Source organism: Mustelus asterias, chromosome 5 (assembly GCF_964213995.1).
Source record: "Mustelus asterias chromosome 5, sMusAst1.hap1.1, whole genome shotgun sequence".
Lineage (NCBI taxonomy): Eukaryota > Metazoa > Chordata > Chondrichthyes > Carcharhiniformes > Triakidae > Mustelus > Mustelus asterias.
In genome coordinates this window covers 24,115,696-24,132,620 of record NC_135805.1, presented here as the reverse complement: position 1 = coordinate 24,132,620, position 16,925 = coordinate 24,115,696, and the positions used below count along the sequence as shown (strand labels likewise).

The window sequence follows — 16,925 nt, the reverse complement described above, 5'->3', positions numbered from 1 at the left end:
AAGGTAGCCTCAATTGCTTCACTGGGCAGGGAATTCCACAGATTCACAACCCTTTGGGTGAAGAAGTTCCTCCTCAACTCAGTCCTAAATCTGCTCCCCCTTATTTTGATGCTATGCCCCTAGATCTAGAATGGTTAAGTGCACATTCCTCTTGGAGTAGTTGAGGCATTATAAACATGGGAAGTTCAATTCTTGGTCCGTGTTGCCTGTTCTCAGCCAGAACAGCAGCAGGAGTGCTCCAACTGTGAGGGCAGCATGGTGGCACAGTGGTTAGCACTGCTGCCTCACAGCGCCAGGGACCTGGATTCAATTCCAGCCTTGGGTGACTCTGTGGAGTTTGCACATTCTCCCTGTGTCTGCATGGGTTTCCTCCCACAGTCCAAAGATGTGCGGGTTAGATTGATTGGCCATGCTAAATTGACCCTAGTGTTAGGAGGGGTTAGCGGGGTAAATGTGTGGGGTTATGGGAATAGGGCCTGGGTGGGATTGTGGTTGTTGCAGATTCGATGGGCTGAATGGCCTCATTCTGGACTGTAGGGATTCTATGAACTGTCTTAAAGTTTGTCTTTAAGGTTTAAAGGAGATGTATGAGGCAAGTTTTTTTTACAGAGGGTGGTGGGTGTCTGGAACTCGCTGCCGGGGGAGGTAGTGGAAGCAGATACGATAGTGACTTTTAAGAGGCATCGTGACAAATACATGAATAGGATGGGAATAGAAGGATATGGTCCCTGGAAGGGTAGCGGGTTTTAGTTCAGACGGGCAGCATAGTCGATGAAGGTTTGGAGGGCTGAAGGGCCTGTTCCTGTGCTGTAACTTTCTTTGTTCTTTTCTGACTGTTGTACAGTAACTCATTGAAAGTGAACCTTTGGTGAGGGCACAAAGCAGATGTTTGGGTGTAATGTGGGATCAGGTGATATTGTTGTATTCCTCTCCTTCCTCCGCTCTCTACCACTTCAAAAATAGCCTGCTGCTGCTAACTCCTCAGCCTCATCACAGATGTACTGGAAGGAGTTGTGAAGTAGGAAGAGAATGCATTTGGACCAGGAAATGAGAAGATAGGGTGGGGAGAGATTCACAGACAGAAGTTGAAAAGAATGTTGAAAAAATAATTCCTTCAAACTGTAAGGTACCAGTTTTAGATGTTTCTGCATATCAATTGCTACAGGCAGCTTAAAACCTCAAGAAAGTTATTGCTCACCAAATGACTGTTATTAACTCAAAGCTACTTTCTGAAGTATGCATCATCTCTCATCTGCTGAATCTGTTGCATGGGTTTTGATCACTCTCCTTTATCTCAGCAAAAAGACCTATTTCCTTGTGAGAGTCTTGATGGTTGTCAGCCAGCTATTGGGCCACTGAGGTGGGGATTGGGGTTTGCAGGAGGGTGGTGAGGGGAGAACATTGGAGAAATTACTAGGCTGACCTTTTCCATGTTGCTGCCATCATGTGAATACTTCTGCTGGAACATTTTCAATGGTTAAGAGCAGGAAATCTGGTTCTTTCCTTTCCCTGAGCCTGAGACATGAGCTCAAAGCCTTTATTACTGAGTCAGTTAACTCAGCACAGATCATGCTTGGAAATTCCCTGGAACGCATAGCTAAAATAATCACTGAGATTTGAGACAAAGCCTAAGTAGTCTGACAGTTTATGTTTCCTTGATCTATACAGATATGGAGGTGCTTCCTACTGTGTAACTTATTAGAGAAGAAAATCTTCCCATTTTCCCAGCCATGGGAATTCTAGAATTCCCCTCCTGAATCCACTTTTGGTCACCTGCCCTAATCCCTCCCTATATGACTCGGTGTCAAATTTTGTTTAACAAGGCTCCTGTGAAGAGCCTTGGGATGTTTTATTACATTAAAGGTGCTACATAAATGTAAGTCATTGAGCCCTAGGTAATGCTTCTCCAAAATGCTTCAAATACTGATTTCTAGTATAAAAACAGAAAATGCTGGAAAGGTCTGATCGCATCTGTGGAGGGAGAGATGGAGTTAATGTTTTTAAGACCATATGATGGAAGAGTCAGAGTCCTACGGACTTGAAACATTAACTTTTTTTCTCTCCACGGATGCTGGCAGACCTGCTGAGTTGTTCCAGCATTTTTTGTTTATATTTCAGATTTATGTTTTTATTTCAGATTTCCAGCATCTCCAATATTTTAGTTTTATTTTAATGCTTTCTTTTCCGGTAGTTGAATGGAATAGTGGTGAAACATCCACTGACAATCACAATGAAGGAGACATCTCCCCCAATCCTGCTGCAGATAATTGATGATACCCAACTTTTACTTTTATATCATGAAGAAATACACAGTTAAATCAAGAAAAGGTCAAGGATCAGGGGCGATGGCCTAGTGTTATTATCGCCAGACTATTAACCCAGAAACTCAGCTAATGTTCTGGGGACCCAGGTTCAAATCTTGCCACAGCAGATGGTGGAATTTGGATTCAATAAAAAATATCTGGAATTAAGAATCTATTGATGACCATGAAACCATTGTTGATTGTTGGAAAAACTCATCCGGTTCATTAATGGTCTGGCCTACATGTGACTCCAGAGCCACAGCAATGTGGTTGACTCTCGACTGCTCTCTGAAATGGCCTAGCAACAGTACCGGATTTAGGCATAAGCTAAACAAGCTACAGCTTAGGGCCTCACAATCCGCAGGGGCCTCACAAAATTTCAGAAGGTTCACAATGAAGAGAACATTTAAGAGCGGATACCAGAAAAGAAAAAGAAAGCACCAGCTTGAAGAGCAACTCAAAAAATTACCAAAAGTTGACAGTTACTTTACTTCAGAAACAGATAAGGATCCACAAACCCAAGGTGATCAGCAAAGTCCAAAACAACCACAGCCTAGTGCTGCTACTGAGACAACAGAGTCTGGAATCTCAGCTGAGGAAAACACTGGAAGCGATGCAAATGTGAGCGTTACAGAGCCCACATCCACAGTTGAAACAACAAAATTCACGAAACTCAATGATGTAAGTCAATGGGGTGTCTTAACCGAGGATGAACTCCTCGGTTATCAGTAAATGCATTCATCTGAAAATAATTTGTATTTTTCACTTTAAATACCTTGCTATTAAATAATTAAAAGGCATAATTATATTTTCAATTTTTTTGTGGCGACCCAAGGTCCTGTTTTGGTACGCACCTTTGTGAGACCTTTTGGTGTAACTTTTTAACAAGGAGCCTCCAAGCTTTATATAGCTTAGGGCTTCACCAAGTCTAAATCCGGCACTGCCTAGCAAGCCACTCAGTTGTCAAGAAGGCAGCGCACCACCACCTTCTCAAGGGCAACTAGGGATCGGCAATAAATGCTGGCCAGCCAGCAAAACCCACAACCCAAAAATGGATAAATTTTTTAAAAGTGCCAAATAACAAAGGAAACCCTACAAAGAGGTGACAGCTGGTGTGAGGATTTGTCCATCAAACATTCTGGGATGGTGGATGATAGGAGTGTGGATAAGGGATGAATAGAATTGATCTGAATATGACTCTCACAAGACTAAACAAATCACTGCAGGAATGCACCTGACAACAGGGGGCTGAACAATTCATGTTTTGAGCAACCAGACTTTATTATATACATGGGTTTTGTGAAGCTGAGATAAATTATTTCCAAGGCTAATCAGATTATTTCCAATTCTGCTTTTACAATTACAGAGAAGGTTATCTTTCAGATAACCACTCGTCCCTTCATTATAAATAGATGCTGACTATAAGGTAGGACATGATAATTCAGTTAGGTTGCTATAAGCTATGAAAGCAACACTTGAGTGGCTCATGAACAACTGCAGAACTATGTTGTTGAATTATTACCTTATACTTATATTGTACAATCTGCTTATATTTTAAACATTATGGCTTTTACAATAAAATTGGAAAAATCAGGGATAGGAAATAGTCCATATTTCTAGTGTAAATTTCCCATCACGATATTTAATTGCATTTTAAGTAACTGCAATGTTTTGCCTCTATAACTTGGTAGATTACCTAAAACTTTTTCATCAAGTAAGCAACTTTTCACTGATACCTGCAGTAAAGTAACTCTGATTTCCATTTCTGCCTTCTTTCCCACTTCCTTAGCATAATCTAAAGTAATATGCTTTTCTTTTACAACATATATATTTTGATGATTTTTCTTAGCTGCCTTCTCATAAAATATAAAGCTTAAGCCTGCCTAAGTGGCTCCATAGCTTATCCCTTTTAGGCTGGAAATTAGTCTTGTTGCTCTTTCATGTGTGCCTTTTCTAATGCATGTACATCTTAGTAATATGATGGTCAAAAATGAACAGTTTTCCAATTTGGGAGAGGGAATTATCAGATCCGCTGTGTGATACAGGTGATAATAAAAGACCTGAAGATTTGTTGCATTATATAACTGAATAGTGGTAATACAATTTGTTTGTACTTTGAAATTTCTTATGCAAATCTTACTAACATTGCCAGAAAAAAAACAAGTGAAATTCACTGATTGAGAAAGATCTTTTTGTAAATTGAGACATTTTAAAATACAAAATGAATTAGAGCTTATGGTTTGAATGTTTTAATACTATCAAAAGGAATGCAACGGGTCATAAATGATTTACATCTATGGATTTGTGCATTTTTAAGAGTGCATTTATTTTCTCACCACCTGTCAAACATGGTGGCATGTTGGCACAGTGGATAGCGCTACTGCCTGACAGCACCAGGGACCGGGGTTCGATTCCCAGCTTGGGTCACTGTCTGTGCGGAGTCTGCACCTTCTCTCTGTGTCTGCGTGGGTTTCCTCCAGGTGCTCTAGGTTTCCTCCCACAGTCCGAAAGACGTGCTAGTTAGGTGCATTGGCCATGCTAAATTCTCCCTCAGTGTACCCGAACAGGCGCCGGAGTGTGGCGACTAGGGGATTTTCACAGTAACTTCATTGCAGTGTTAATGTAAACCTACTTGTGACAATGATAAATAAACTAAAAAAAACTGTTAAGCTGCAGGTTATTCTTTTTCCCTCCAAATACTCTCTCTATATATACTACATTCATTTTCTTTTGGTAATTTTTGGCATAATACTCATGAAAACAAAGCATAAACTGAATACGAATAAGTCTCAGTGCAAATGCCTCCAGTTGAATGCAGTGCAATCCCTCCCTAGTGTTGCACTGAGCGATCCTGAAGCGGAACTATTGTCCTGTGCAGTTGTTCCCCTCCGGTCCCTGGGCCTGGGTTGGACATGGCCGGTAAATGGGACAGTTTGTGCGGTGAGGAGCGGCTGCAGCCGAGCCTGAAGAACCTGACGGACCCGGAGCTGAAGGGCGGGAGAGCGGGGCCGCAACAGCAGCACCAGGCCCTGCAGGAGCTGGTCAGAGCTCATGTGGACTCGTTCGATCAGGCGGTGGGCGAGGGGCTGGCGCGAGCGGTGCAGGTGAGTGCGGGCCCGGAGCACGTGCAGCGGGCGGGAGGCTGCAGCAGGGAGCTGGGACAGGGATATGGGGCTGGGACATGGGACAGGGGGCTGGGACAGGGATATGGGGCTGGGACAGGGAGCCTTGAACTAGGCAGCACCAGGGATTAGAAATAGAAACCCTACAGTGCAGAAGAAGGCTATTCGGCTCATCGAGTCTGCACCGACAACAATCCCACCCTAGGCCCTATCCTCACAACCCCACACATTTACCCCACGAATCCATCTAACCTACACATCCCAGGACACTAAGGGGCAATTTAGCATGGCCAATCAACCTAACCCACACATCTTTCGGACTGTGGGAGGAAACCCACGCAGACATGGGGAGAAGGTGCAGACTCTGCACAAACAGTGACCCGAGCTGGGAATCGAACCCAGGGCCCTGGAGCTGTGAGGTAGCAGTGCCAACCAATGTGCCACCGTGCTGCTCTTGGAGCAGGACCAAGGACCTGAGCAGGAAGAGCCCGGGCCTCAGCAGCAGTCTGAACCTTAACACGTCTCATCTTAGACTTCTCTGTTTTGAGAAGTCCAACTTCTCCAGGCTATTAATCTAATTATAACCACTGATCCTTGAAACCTCCAGCCCCAGCTCCATGTCCCTGCCCGGCTCCAGCCCAGCTTCATGCACCCTCTCGTAAGCCATCACATCCTTCCTAAAGTATGATGTGTAGAATTGGGCACAGTTCCCCAGGTGGGACAGAGCTAATATTTTATGTAGGTCTAGCATAACTTCCTTATTTTTCTGCTCTTCTCTTGACAATATAACCCATGCTTTCTTAACTGCCTTATTAGCCTGTGCTGTCACTTCAAAGATTTGCATGCAAACACAACTGTGCTCCCTGTTCCACCCTCCTCAAACTTGAGCTCATCCAAAACATTGCTACATCCTGACAAAGTCCTATTTACCCACCACCCCTGTGCTCTCTGACCAACACTGGTTCCCAGTCTTCCAACACGCCAGTCTTAAAACTTTCATCCTATCTCTGTAATCTCCTCCAGTCTAACAACCCTCCAGTTTTGGCCTCTTGTGCATCTTGATTTTAATCGCTGCGCCATTAGTTGCTGTTGCCTAAGGCCTTTGGAATTTGCACCCTAAACCTCTTTGCCTCTTGTCCCTTTTTTCCTCCTTTTAAAACGATCCTTAAAACCTACTTCTTTGATCAAATCTTTGACCATTTGTCCTAATAACTCTTTATTGACTCAGTGTCAAATTTTGTTTGATAATTCTGCTGTGGAACACCATAGGATGTCTTACTACATTAAAGCTGCTATATAAATTCAAGTTGTTGCCACTTCCGCAGAGTTGAGCTAGCTGTCGAGGATGTTTTAAAATGGCGTTTTGTGTGATAGTGCATCGTAATCTCTTATTGACACATTTGGTTTAAATGTGCTCACTACAGGCTATTCCTCCATTGGAGTTAAATTATAAAAATGAGCGGATCAGCCTGGCGTTTGTGGATGCTTTCATCAGCCCCCCCATGGTGCCAAAAGGCAGCATCTGCAGTGACCTGAGAGTCTACCCAGCGGAGTGTAGAGGACGGCGAAGTACTTATAAGGGCAAGTTAACTGTAAGTATAATTTGTTCTGACCCGTAGTTTCCAATATAGATTTTTAAAAATGCAGCAACCACATAATCGAGTGGGAATTGTTTTTGCTATCTAGACTAAATACTAATATGGTTTCCTTAGCCGGGAACTTTACAACTGGTGCGACTTTTAACAATAGTAATACAAAACAATGATCTGAAAAATCTATCCCCTTGGGTCTGCTGGAGATGATCTTACAGAGTTGCAAGGTGACGTGTAACGGGATTTGCATCCAGAGTTACGTCGCCTATGTAATCTTTTTTACATCAATTGTTTTGAGAGGCCCACCTTCTCCGGTCTATCAATCTAATTGTAACCACTGACCCTTGAAACCGCCAGCCCCGGCTCCATGTCCCTGCCCAGCTCCACCCAGCTTTATGTACCCTCTCATAAACCCAGTTTTAAAAAAAATGTTCTTGTGATGTTGGCAATCCTTGACAAACTCCATTTGCCTTGTAGACATTAAAAATCAACTGGATAGTTTTGGACTGGTGTCACATGCAGGCCAGTGTGGCTAGAGGAGTATCACTGAACCTGTTTGGTTTTAATGATACTGGCAGGTTCTTGGTCATTTTCCTAATGTCAACCCACAGATTTAATCAATTGAATTTCACTATTCACCATTGCAGGCTTAAAAACTCTCGACAACTAGGTTACTTGTCCAGTTCCATAAATGTTAAAAGCAAAATACTGCAGATGCTGGAATCTGAAACAAAAACATAAAATGCTGGAAAATCTCAGCAGGTCTGACTGCATCTGTGGAGAGAGAATAGAGGCAACATTTCGAGTCTGGATGACCCTCCCTCAGAACTGATGAAGCTCTGACGAAGGGTCATCTGGACTTGAAACATTGGCTCCATAAATGTTATGTTGTCTGAAAACACTGACCTGCAAGGGTATTGTTCATGGACTATCCCCTGCTACTTATTCAAGTGATGTGGAGATGCCGGTGTTGGACTGGGGTAAACACAGTAAGAAGTCTCACAACACCTGGTTCAAGTCCAACAGGTTTATTTGGTAGCAAAAGCCACTAGCTTTCGCTCCGAAAGCTAGTGGCTTTTGCTACCAAATAAACCTGTTGGACTTTAACCTGGTGTTGTGAGACTTATTACTTATTCAGGTAGCCATTCTTCATGTGCTATGCTTATCAATGAGCATTTGTAAGCTATTCATCGCTGTTCTCAGCTGTTTCACCATTAAAAGTTTGTTTATTTATTAGTCACAAGTAAGGGGCGGCACGGTAGCACAGTGGTTAGCACTGTTGCTTCACAGCTCCAGGGACCTGAGGTTCGATTCCCGGCTTGGGTCACTGTCTGTGTGGAGTTTGCACATTCTCCTCGTGTCTGCGTGGGTTTCCTCCGGGTGCTCCGGTTTCCTCCCACAGTCCAAAGATGTGCAGGTTAGATTGATTGGCCATGCTAAAATTGACCTTAGTGTCCTGAGATGCGTGGATTAGAGGGATTAGTGGGTAAATATGTAGGAATATGGGTGGGATTGTGGTTGGTGTAGACTCGATAGGCCGAATGCATTCTTTCTGTACTGTAGGGTTTCTATGATTTCTATGAAGGCTTACATTAACACTGCAATGAAGTTACTGTGAAAATCCCCCAGTCGCCACAGTCCGGAGCATGTTTGGGTACACTGAGGGAGAATTTAACATGGCCAATGCACCTAACCTGCATGCCTTTCAGAATGTGGGAGGAAACCAGAGCACCCGGAGGAAACCCACTCAGACACAGGGAGAACATGCAAACTCCACACAGGCAGTGACCCAAGCTGGGAATTGAACCCGGGTCCCTGACGCTGTGAAGCAGCAGTGCTAACCGCTGTGCTACCATGCCACCCCACTATGTATGTATTCTCCAGTAGGAGGCAGTAGTAATCAGGAATGGACATTGTAGATGATGTTCCCTCCCTGCCTTATTCCTAATCCAGGAACATTTGCTTTGCATGATTTTAATCCTGAATTACCTTTGAATAAAATGACTGCATACTGTTGATTTCCCCCATCATTCATTGTTATTCAGCATTCCAGTCACCTCTGGGGTAAACTGAGTTCAGTGTGACTTAAATGGTCTGCCATATGTTATTGAAGCATTCTACCTGTGTCCTGTCTGATGGTGATTATGGTGATTTTGTTTCATCTTCAGAAAGGGACAAATCAGAGTATCTGGTCTTTTGTATCTATTTAACTTTCATTTTCTCCTTTTTTAGGCAGACATTGGCTGGTCAGTGAATGGTGAACCAAAGGGGATTATTAAACAGAGCCTTGGTTTGATCCCTATTATGGTAAAATCAAAACTCTGCAACCTATACCGTCTCTCTCCTCAAGACCTCATTAAACACCATGAAGAAGCAGAGGTAATGAATTAACAACTGTGGCATGACTTCCTTTTCTCTGTGTGATATTCTATCTTCAGAGTGAATTCAGGCAGCACAAGGGGAAGAAAGAGAGGAAAGTTTCTATGCTGTCATTCATCTCTGCTGAAATACCTTTTTTATGGAATTCAAACCGCGGTCGCCGTGTTAATGACATTGTAAACACAGTGGGAAACTGATTATTTCCAGTAAGGTTATGAAAGATCACTGTTAAAATCTTATTGCAAAGAGTGAATTCAGGAAATTGTCCCGGCACTGGTGCAGATAACACAAAACCTAATGTCCTATTAATCAATATTCCTCTAAATAACATCATCGCTAAAACATAACCTGGGGAGAGTTACCACTAACCAGAAATGTAACTGGCGTCGTTTGAGTTCAAAATTAGAATCAACTTGACATATTAAGATTTTAAAGAAGAGATGAAAGAAATGAATATTTATCCTTTTTCAACAGGAGATGGGAGGATACTTCATAATAAATGGTATCGAGAAAATCATTCGGATGCTGATCATGCCACGACGAAATTTTCCCATTGCTATGGTGAGACCCAAGTGGAAGAGCAGAGGCCCTAATTATACACAATATGGTAATTGTAAATTTTTAAAAGTAAATTCAAAGCTTGATGACTGAGCATTACTTCTTAAATGTGATTGTTATTTATGGGAAATGTTGATTGATACTATGTTATTTTTGTGTAATGTGCAACAATGCTAGCAGCTGTTGGTTCATGGAAGATTTCTTTCTGAACCCTAACACTTGATTCCCAAAGCCATATCACTTCCAAGTCCACGTGTGTCCCTATTGATGGCAACATTCCCCACCTTCTTACCCATCTCCAGCTTTCCTCCTCTTGCCTTGAAGTGATGATTCCTACTTAGGACCCCTTTCCTCAACAGGTTATTTGATTTGCTTTGATCTGATTTTATTTATTATTGTCACATGTATTAGTATAGTGAAAAGTATTGCTCCCTGTGCGCTGTACAGACAAAGCATAGCATTCATAGAGAAGGAAAGTAGAGAGTGCAGAATGTAGTGTTACAGTCACAGCTAGGGTATAGAGAAAGATCAACTTAATGCGAGGTAGGTCCATATAAAAGTCTGATAGCAGCAGGGAAGAAGCTGTTCTTGAGTTGGTTGGTACGTGTCCTCAGGTCCTCATTCATTTGTGAACCATAGCACTGGGTGTTGCCACAATGTCAAACTCGTCACAGCTGAGTCTGAACCTGTCCTCATCTAACATCCATCTAGGTGTATTTCCTGGAGGGGTCACTGGATATCAAACAGCAGTGAGAGCCGGTGTGTTTGTTTTTGTTGCTGTTTTCCCAGCAATGGAATGGGTGTGTTGTAATCGATATGAGCTGATTTTTAGTCCCTATTGTGATATTTTCCGAGTGCACACCGTGCGGCTGTATTGGTATCGAGGTATTTGTTGTGTGTCTCTCCATTCACGTGTGGTTTGTTCTTTCTGCACTAACGGTTCCTACTTCAGCAAAGCTGCAACTGAAGGATGCTAAAGTGGTTCTCAGCATTGCTGCATCAGTATTGATTTAATGTAGCTATAGTCACTGTCCAGCACATCAGCAAGCTTCAAACTTCTGATCATGAATATGATATTTCCAATGCCTGCAGCAATTTTGTAATAAAGTAGATAGTACAGTTTCCTCAATTATGTGCTAAGTTTATCCATTCATTCACTGAACAAATGCGCAAAGAGAATCCCACTGTTTATTTCTGGGTTGAAAGTGGCTCGTACAGTGGTGGGCATGCTGCAATATTATATTCAAAATTTATTGTCCATACTTAGCTTCTCAGGGGACTTGCTTTGCCCCTCTCTCTGACTGAACTAGAATGTTTGCAACTTAGCAGCGTTCTCATCAATCCCAAACTGAGTTCCTGACCCATATTCTCTCAGGAACAAAGTTCTCTATAAAAGTTGTTATTTCCCCTCTACATTACCTCACTCCATCTACTACTGATTCTTGTCCTGGCACCTCCAGATGTAACTATTCGCGCTGAATGGTCTGCTTTCTATCTGCCTTTGTCAACTTCAGCTCATCCAAAATTGTGTTGCTTACACTCCTAACTTGTATCGAGCGTTACCACTCCTCATTTCATGTCAAAACAACCATTTTGTCCCTGCAAAAGAGAAAGAGAGCAGAATAACTATTGATAAAATTGACTACAGTATTTAAATTGCAATTTTTTAAGGAAGACCATAATATTTAAACTTGTGCCATAATATTTGGCGCTCTGGTTTAGCTTTGGAAGTTCATACACTCACCTGTGTAATTCAATCACTTTGGAAATTTCTCAATTAAAATTAAAGTTTATTTGTTAGTCACAAGTAGGCTTACATTAACACCGCAGTGAAGTTACTGTGACAATCCCCTAATTGCCACACTCTGGCACCTGTTCGGGTACACTGAGGGAGAATTTAGCATAGCCAATTTACATAACCTGCACATCTTTGGACTGTGGGAGAAAACCGGAGCACCCGGAGGAAACCCACGTAGACACAGGGAGAATGTGAATTAGAAACAGTTTCCGCCCCCCCCGCTCCCTGAAGCACATATATCAAAAGCTTGATAGGCTGGCATGATTATCAGCCCATTCTGACACAAAGTTGCACAACATTAGTTAATTCCCCCACATTTCTCGTTAGTTTTGCTGTCAGATGTTGTTGAGAGGAAGCATGGGGTCAGATTGCTACATTTCTCATTCATGACATTGCAAGACTTGAAGTGGGGAAAGAAAATTAACTTATTTCAAAGTGGCGTTTCATGAAAGTGATAGGCCAGAGTTTTAATGCAAGCTGTATTATGTTTTCTCCTACCAGGTATAAGCATGCACTGTGTGAAAGATGAGCACACTGCTATTAACATGAACCTCCACTATCTGGATAATGGCACTGTCATGGTCAACTTCATTTACCAGAAGGAACTCTTCTTCTTACCGCTTTGCTTTGCGCTTAAGGTGAGATGAATATTGCATTTTCTGCAGGGGGGGGTTGAGGTTAAAAATAAAGACTCAGTCCTTTTGAGAGATGTGATTTATGATAAAAAATCTTACAGTCCAGAGACTATTTTTTTATTCTTTCATAGGATGTGAGTGACTCTAGCAAATCAGTATTTGTTGCCTATCCCTTGAGAAGGTGGTGATGAACTGTCTTCTCGAACCACAGTGGTTAATGTGGTGTAGGTATATCCACAGTGCTGCTGGGGAGGGAATACCAGGATTTTGATCCAGCAACAGTGCAGAAACAGAGATATAGTTCCAACTCGGGATGTTGACTGCCTTGGAGGGAAACTTGCAGATGGTGGAATTCCCACACTTCTGTGGCTCTTGTCCTTCTAGCTGGCAGAGGTTGCAGGTTTGAAAGGAGCATTGGCAAATTGCTGCAGTGCATCTTGTATATGGCCCAAGTTGCTGTCACTGTGCGCTGATAGTAGGGGAGTGAATGTTTAAGTAGTGGATGGGGAGCTAACCAACTAGGCTGTTACTTACTGAGTTACATTTTGATTCAGTGGTAACCTCAGATGGTGACACTAATGCCATTGAATGTAAAGGGAAGATGGTTTGATTCTCTGTTTTTGGAGATGATCATTGCCTGGCACTTGTGTGGTGCGAATGTTACTTGTCGTTTATCAGTCCAAACCTGAATCTTGTCCAGATCTTGCTGCATATGGACACAGACTGAAAAATCAGAGGATTACTGAATGGTACTGAACACTAATGTTAATTACTTTACAGATAAAAATCTCACCAATCACCTAAGTTCTGGGTTGGTTCTGAGCAATAAGGCTCCGGAGTTATGTAATAGAGAATGAGTGAATTTAATTTTTTTCCATTCTCCATTCTTTTGCTGAGCTATGCTGAATGGTGGGACACTGGGTGGAGTCCTTGGACAGCACTTTCACAGAACTGGCACAGGCATGATGAACTGTAACCACGTGTTCCTACAAAGGAAGGAAGGGTTGAATGTGACTGATTCTATTGCTTCCCATTGCCTTTTGTAGAGGGATTGAAATAGATTACCTTGCCTCCTTCTTAGTCACCTCTCTGCTTCTCTTTCATCCTTTAAGACTCTCCTTAAAACATACCTCTTTGACCAAGTTTTTGCCCATTCTGAATTTCATCTTTTGTGTCTCTGTTTCTGATTTTCATTCGGAGCACTCCCCGAAGTGCCTTGGGATGTTTTATGACATTAAAAGTGCTATAAGCTGAAAGAGGGTACATCAAAGGCATTCTGTGCCGACCTTGGTTTAGCACAGTTGGCTGGATAGCTGGTTAGCGATGCCAACTGCATGGGTTCAATTCCTGTACCAGCTGAGGTTATTCATGAATGCCCGTCTTCTCAGCCAAGGGGCAAGTTTGAGGTGTGGTGATCCTCTGGTTAAATCGCCACCAGTCAGTGCCTATGGTCATTTGGGACAATGGCGACTTTACCTTTATGCTGATTAGATCATTTCGAGCTGCATATCGTGCAAATTTATGGATGGGTCTAAGGCCATCACTTTCGGCTGTGGAAAGTGTCCAGTAAACCTCTCATTACCTGGAAGGGCGAGGTATCTTTGGTCAATCCTTTGTGTTCTCCACTTGAAATGATAACCTGACTCATCTTCGACTAGGTGCTGTTGGACCTCCTGTGGGCTTCCGGTATTCATTCTTTGTTTCGTCCTAACCTAGTAGCTTTCGTCCTGTGTCCTTTGCAGGCGATGGTTGACTTCACAGACCACCAGATTTACCAGGAGTTGATTAAAGGAAAAGAGGACAATTCCTTCTTCAAGAGTTGTGTGGCACAGATGTTGAGAATGGTGATGAGGGAAGGATGCACTACAAAGAAGCAGGTCCTGAATTACCTGGGGGAGCGATTCCGTGTGAAGCTTTACCTTGCCGATTGGTACACAAATGAGCAAGCTGCAGAATTCCTGTTTGAGTAAGCGACACTCTTTAATGTAGATGTTTGATTGTTTATTCTTTTGGCCTCGTGGCATAATAGCTAGATTATTAACCCAGAAACTCAGCTAACATTCTGGGAACCTGGGTTCAAATCCTGCCACGGCATCTGGAGGAATTTGGATATAGTAAAATAAAACCTGGAATTAAGAATCTACTAATGACCATTAAACCATTGATGATTGTCGGGAAAAGCCCCTCTGGTTCACTAATGTCCTTTAGGGAAGGAAATCTGCCGTCCTTACCTGATCTGGCCTACATGTGACTCCAGAGCCACGGCAATGTGGTTGGCTCTCAACTGCCCTCGGGCAACTGGGGATGGGCAATAAATACTGCGCCAGTCAGCGATGCCCATGTCCCACGAATGAATAAACAAAAACATGCCCAGACCTGGAGCTAGGCCAGTGAACCGAATTAAACTGATGCCTGGAAGAGAGGCAGTAATCCAGATGTAGTGACGTCAAGATAACAGTGGTGAAAGGGAGATGGCATTAGGCAGACGGGCGAACATGATAATAAAAGCAAAATACTGTGAATGCTTGAAATCTGAGCAGGCTGGCAGCACCCGTGGGCAGAGAAACAGGGTTAACATGTCGAGTCCGTACGATTCCTCAACAAAACAAATAGGAGCTGTCTCCTAGAAGTCAGTGCTAACTGTCCTTGATTAACTCTCATTTCTTGTCCTGTATTTCTAGACTTTAATAGAATACCAACATCTAAAGTAAGACTAACTAGCTGAGAATTTCCTGGATTATCTCTCTCTTGTTTTCAAAGGCAGTACCACATTTCCACCCTTCATTTGGTCAAATCTTCCATTACTGAGCATTTTAGAAAGTTGGGTAAAGGGAATTTGTCTTAAGATAGAGTGACTTCTTTGGTACCACTTCTGTTTGAATAATAATTCTCACTAGCTGTTCTACGCCCTGGAGTTCTACAATCTCCATTTCTACCTCCTCTGTGAAATATGATGCATATGAAAGTACGTTATTTCTGCCAGAGGTGATTGGAAAATAATTGGCTATCAACCCAGCTATTTACTTTTTCAATAACATTTTCATATCACACAATCTGGCATGTGGGAGGCTTTCAAGTGTAAGTTGATAGGGATTCAGGACCGGCACATTCCTGTAAGGATGAAGGATAAGTATGGCAAGTTTTGGGAACCTTGGATAATGAGAGATATTGAGCCTAGTCAAAGAGAAAAAGGAAGCATTTGTCAAAGCTAGGAGGCTGGGAACACAAAAAGCAAATGTGGAATACAAGGAAAGTAGAAAGAAACTTGAGCAAGGAGTAAGGAGGGCTAAAAGGGGTCACGAAAAAGCATTGGCCAACAGGATTAAGGAAAATCCCAAGGCATTTTATACATATATAAAGAGCAAGAGGGTAGCCAGGGAGAGAGTTGGCCCACTTAAGGATGGGGGAGGGACTCTATGCGTGGAGCCAGAGGAAATGGTCGAGGTATTATATGAATACTTTGCGTCAGTATTCACCAAAGAGAAGGACTTGGTGGATGATGAGTCTGGGAAAGGATGTGTGGGTAGTTTGAGTCATGTTGAGATCAAAAGGAAGAGGTATTGGGGTTCTTGAGAAACATTAAGGTAGACAAGTCCCCAGGGCCTGATGGGATATACCCCAGAATACTGAGAGAGGCAAGGGAGGAAATTGCTGGGGCCTTGAGAGAAATCTTTGTATCCTCACTGGCTACAGGGGAGGTCACAAACGGCTGTTTGTGAACAGAACTTGCACTTACCTGACGAAGGAGCAGCGCCTCGAAAGCTAGTGGATTTTGCTACCAAATAAATCTGTTGGACTTTAACCTGGTGTTGTGAGACTTCTTACTGTGTTTACCCCAGTCCAACGCCGGCATCTCCACATCATGACTACAGGGGAGGTCCCAGAAGATTGTTGTTCCTTTGTTTAAGAAAGGTAGCAAGGATAATCCAGGTAATTACAGGCCGGTGAGCCTTACATCAGTGGTAGGGAAATTATTGGAGTGGATTCTTCGAGACAGGATTTATTTCCACTTGGAAATAAGTGGACGTATTAGTGAGAGGCAACATGGTTTTGTGAAGGGGAGGTCGTGTCTCACGAACTTGATCAAGTTTTTCGAGGAAGTGACGAAGATGATTGATGAGGGTAGGGCAGTGGATGTTGTCTACATGGACTTCAGTAAGGCCTTTGACAAGGTCCCTCATGGCAGGCTGGTGCAGAAGGTGAAGTCGCATGGGATCAGAAGTGAGCTGGCAAGGTGGATACAAAACTGGCTCGGTCAAAGAAAACAGAGTGTAGCAGTGGAAGGGTGCGTTTCTGAATGGAGGACTGAGACGAGTGGCGTTCCTCAGGGATCAGTGCTGGGACCGTTGCTGTTTGTAATATATATAAATGATTTGGAGGAAAATGTAACTGGTTTGATTAGTAAGTTTGCGGACGACACAAAGGTTGGTGGATTTGCGGATAGCGATGAGGACCATCAGAGGATACAGCAGGATATAGATCGGTTGGAGACTTGGGCGGAGAGATGGCAGATGGAGTTTAATCCAGACAAATGTGAG

At 42.9% G+C, this 16,925-nt stretch overlaps 2 protein-coding genes across 2 annotated transcripts in view; one reads left to right on the top strand and one right to left on the bottom strand.

Annotated features, from left to right (window-relative positions):
* Positions 1–5,150: 5,150 nt before the first annotated feature.
* polr1b (RNA polymerase I subunit B) overlaps positions 5,151–16,925 on the top strand; it is a 33,001-nt gene continuing 21,226 nt past the window's right edge. The window contains exons 1-6 of the mRNA XM_078212283.1: positions 5,151–5,407; positions 6,850–7,017; positions 9,250–9,396; positions 9,871–10,003; positions 12,254–12,390; positions 14,130–14,353. Of these exons, the coding sequence (XP_078068409.1) occupies positions 5,216–5,407; positions 6,850–7,017; positions 9,250–9,396; positions 9,871–10,003; positions 12,254–12,390; positions 14,130–14,353 (1,001 nt within the window). The 5' untranslated portion in view covers positions 5,151–5,215. The remainder of the gene's footprint in view (positions 5,408–6,849; positions 7,018–9,249; positions 9,397–9,870; positions 10,004–12,253; positions 12,391–14,129; positions 14,354–16,925) is intronic.
* nanp (N-acetylneuraminic acid phosphatase) overlaps positions 11,129–16,925 on the bottom strand; it is a 50,493-nt gene continuing 44,696 nt past the window's right edge. The window contains exon 3 of the mRNA XM_078212290.1: positions 11,129–11,553. Coding sequence (XP_078068416.1) covers positions 11,534–11,553 — 20 coding nt within the window. The 3' untranslated portion in view covers positions 11,129–11,533. The remainder of the gene's footprint in view (positions 11,554–16,925) is intronic.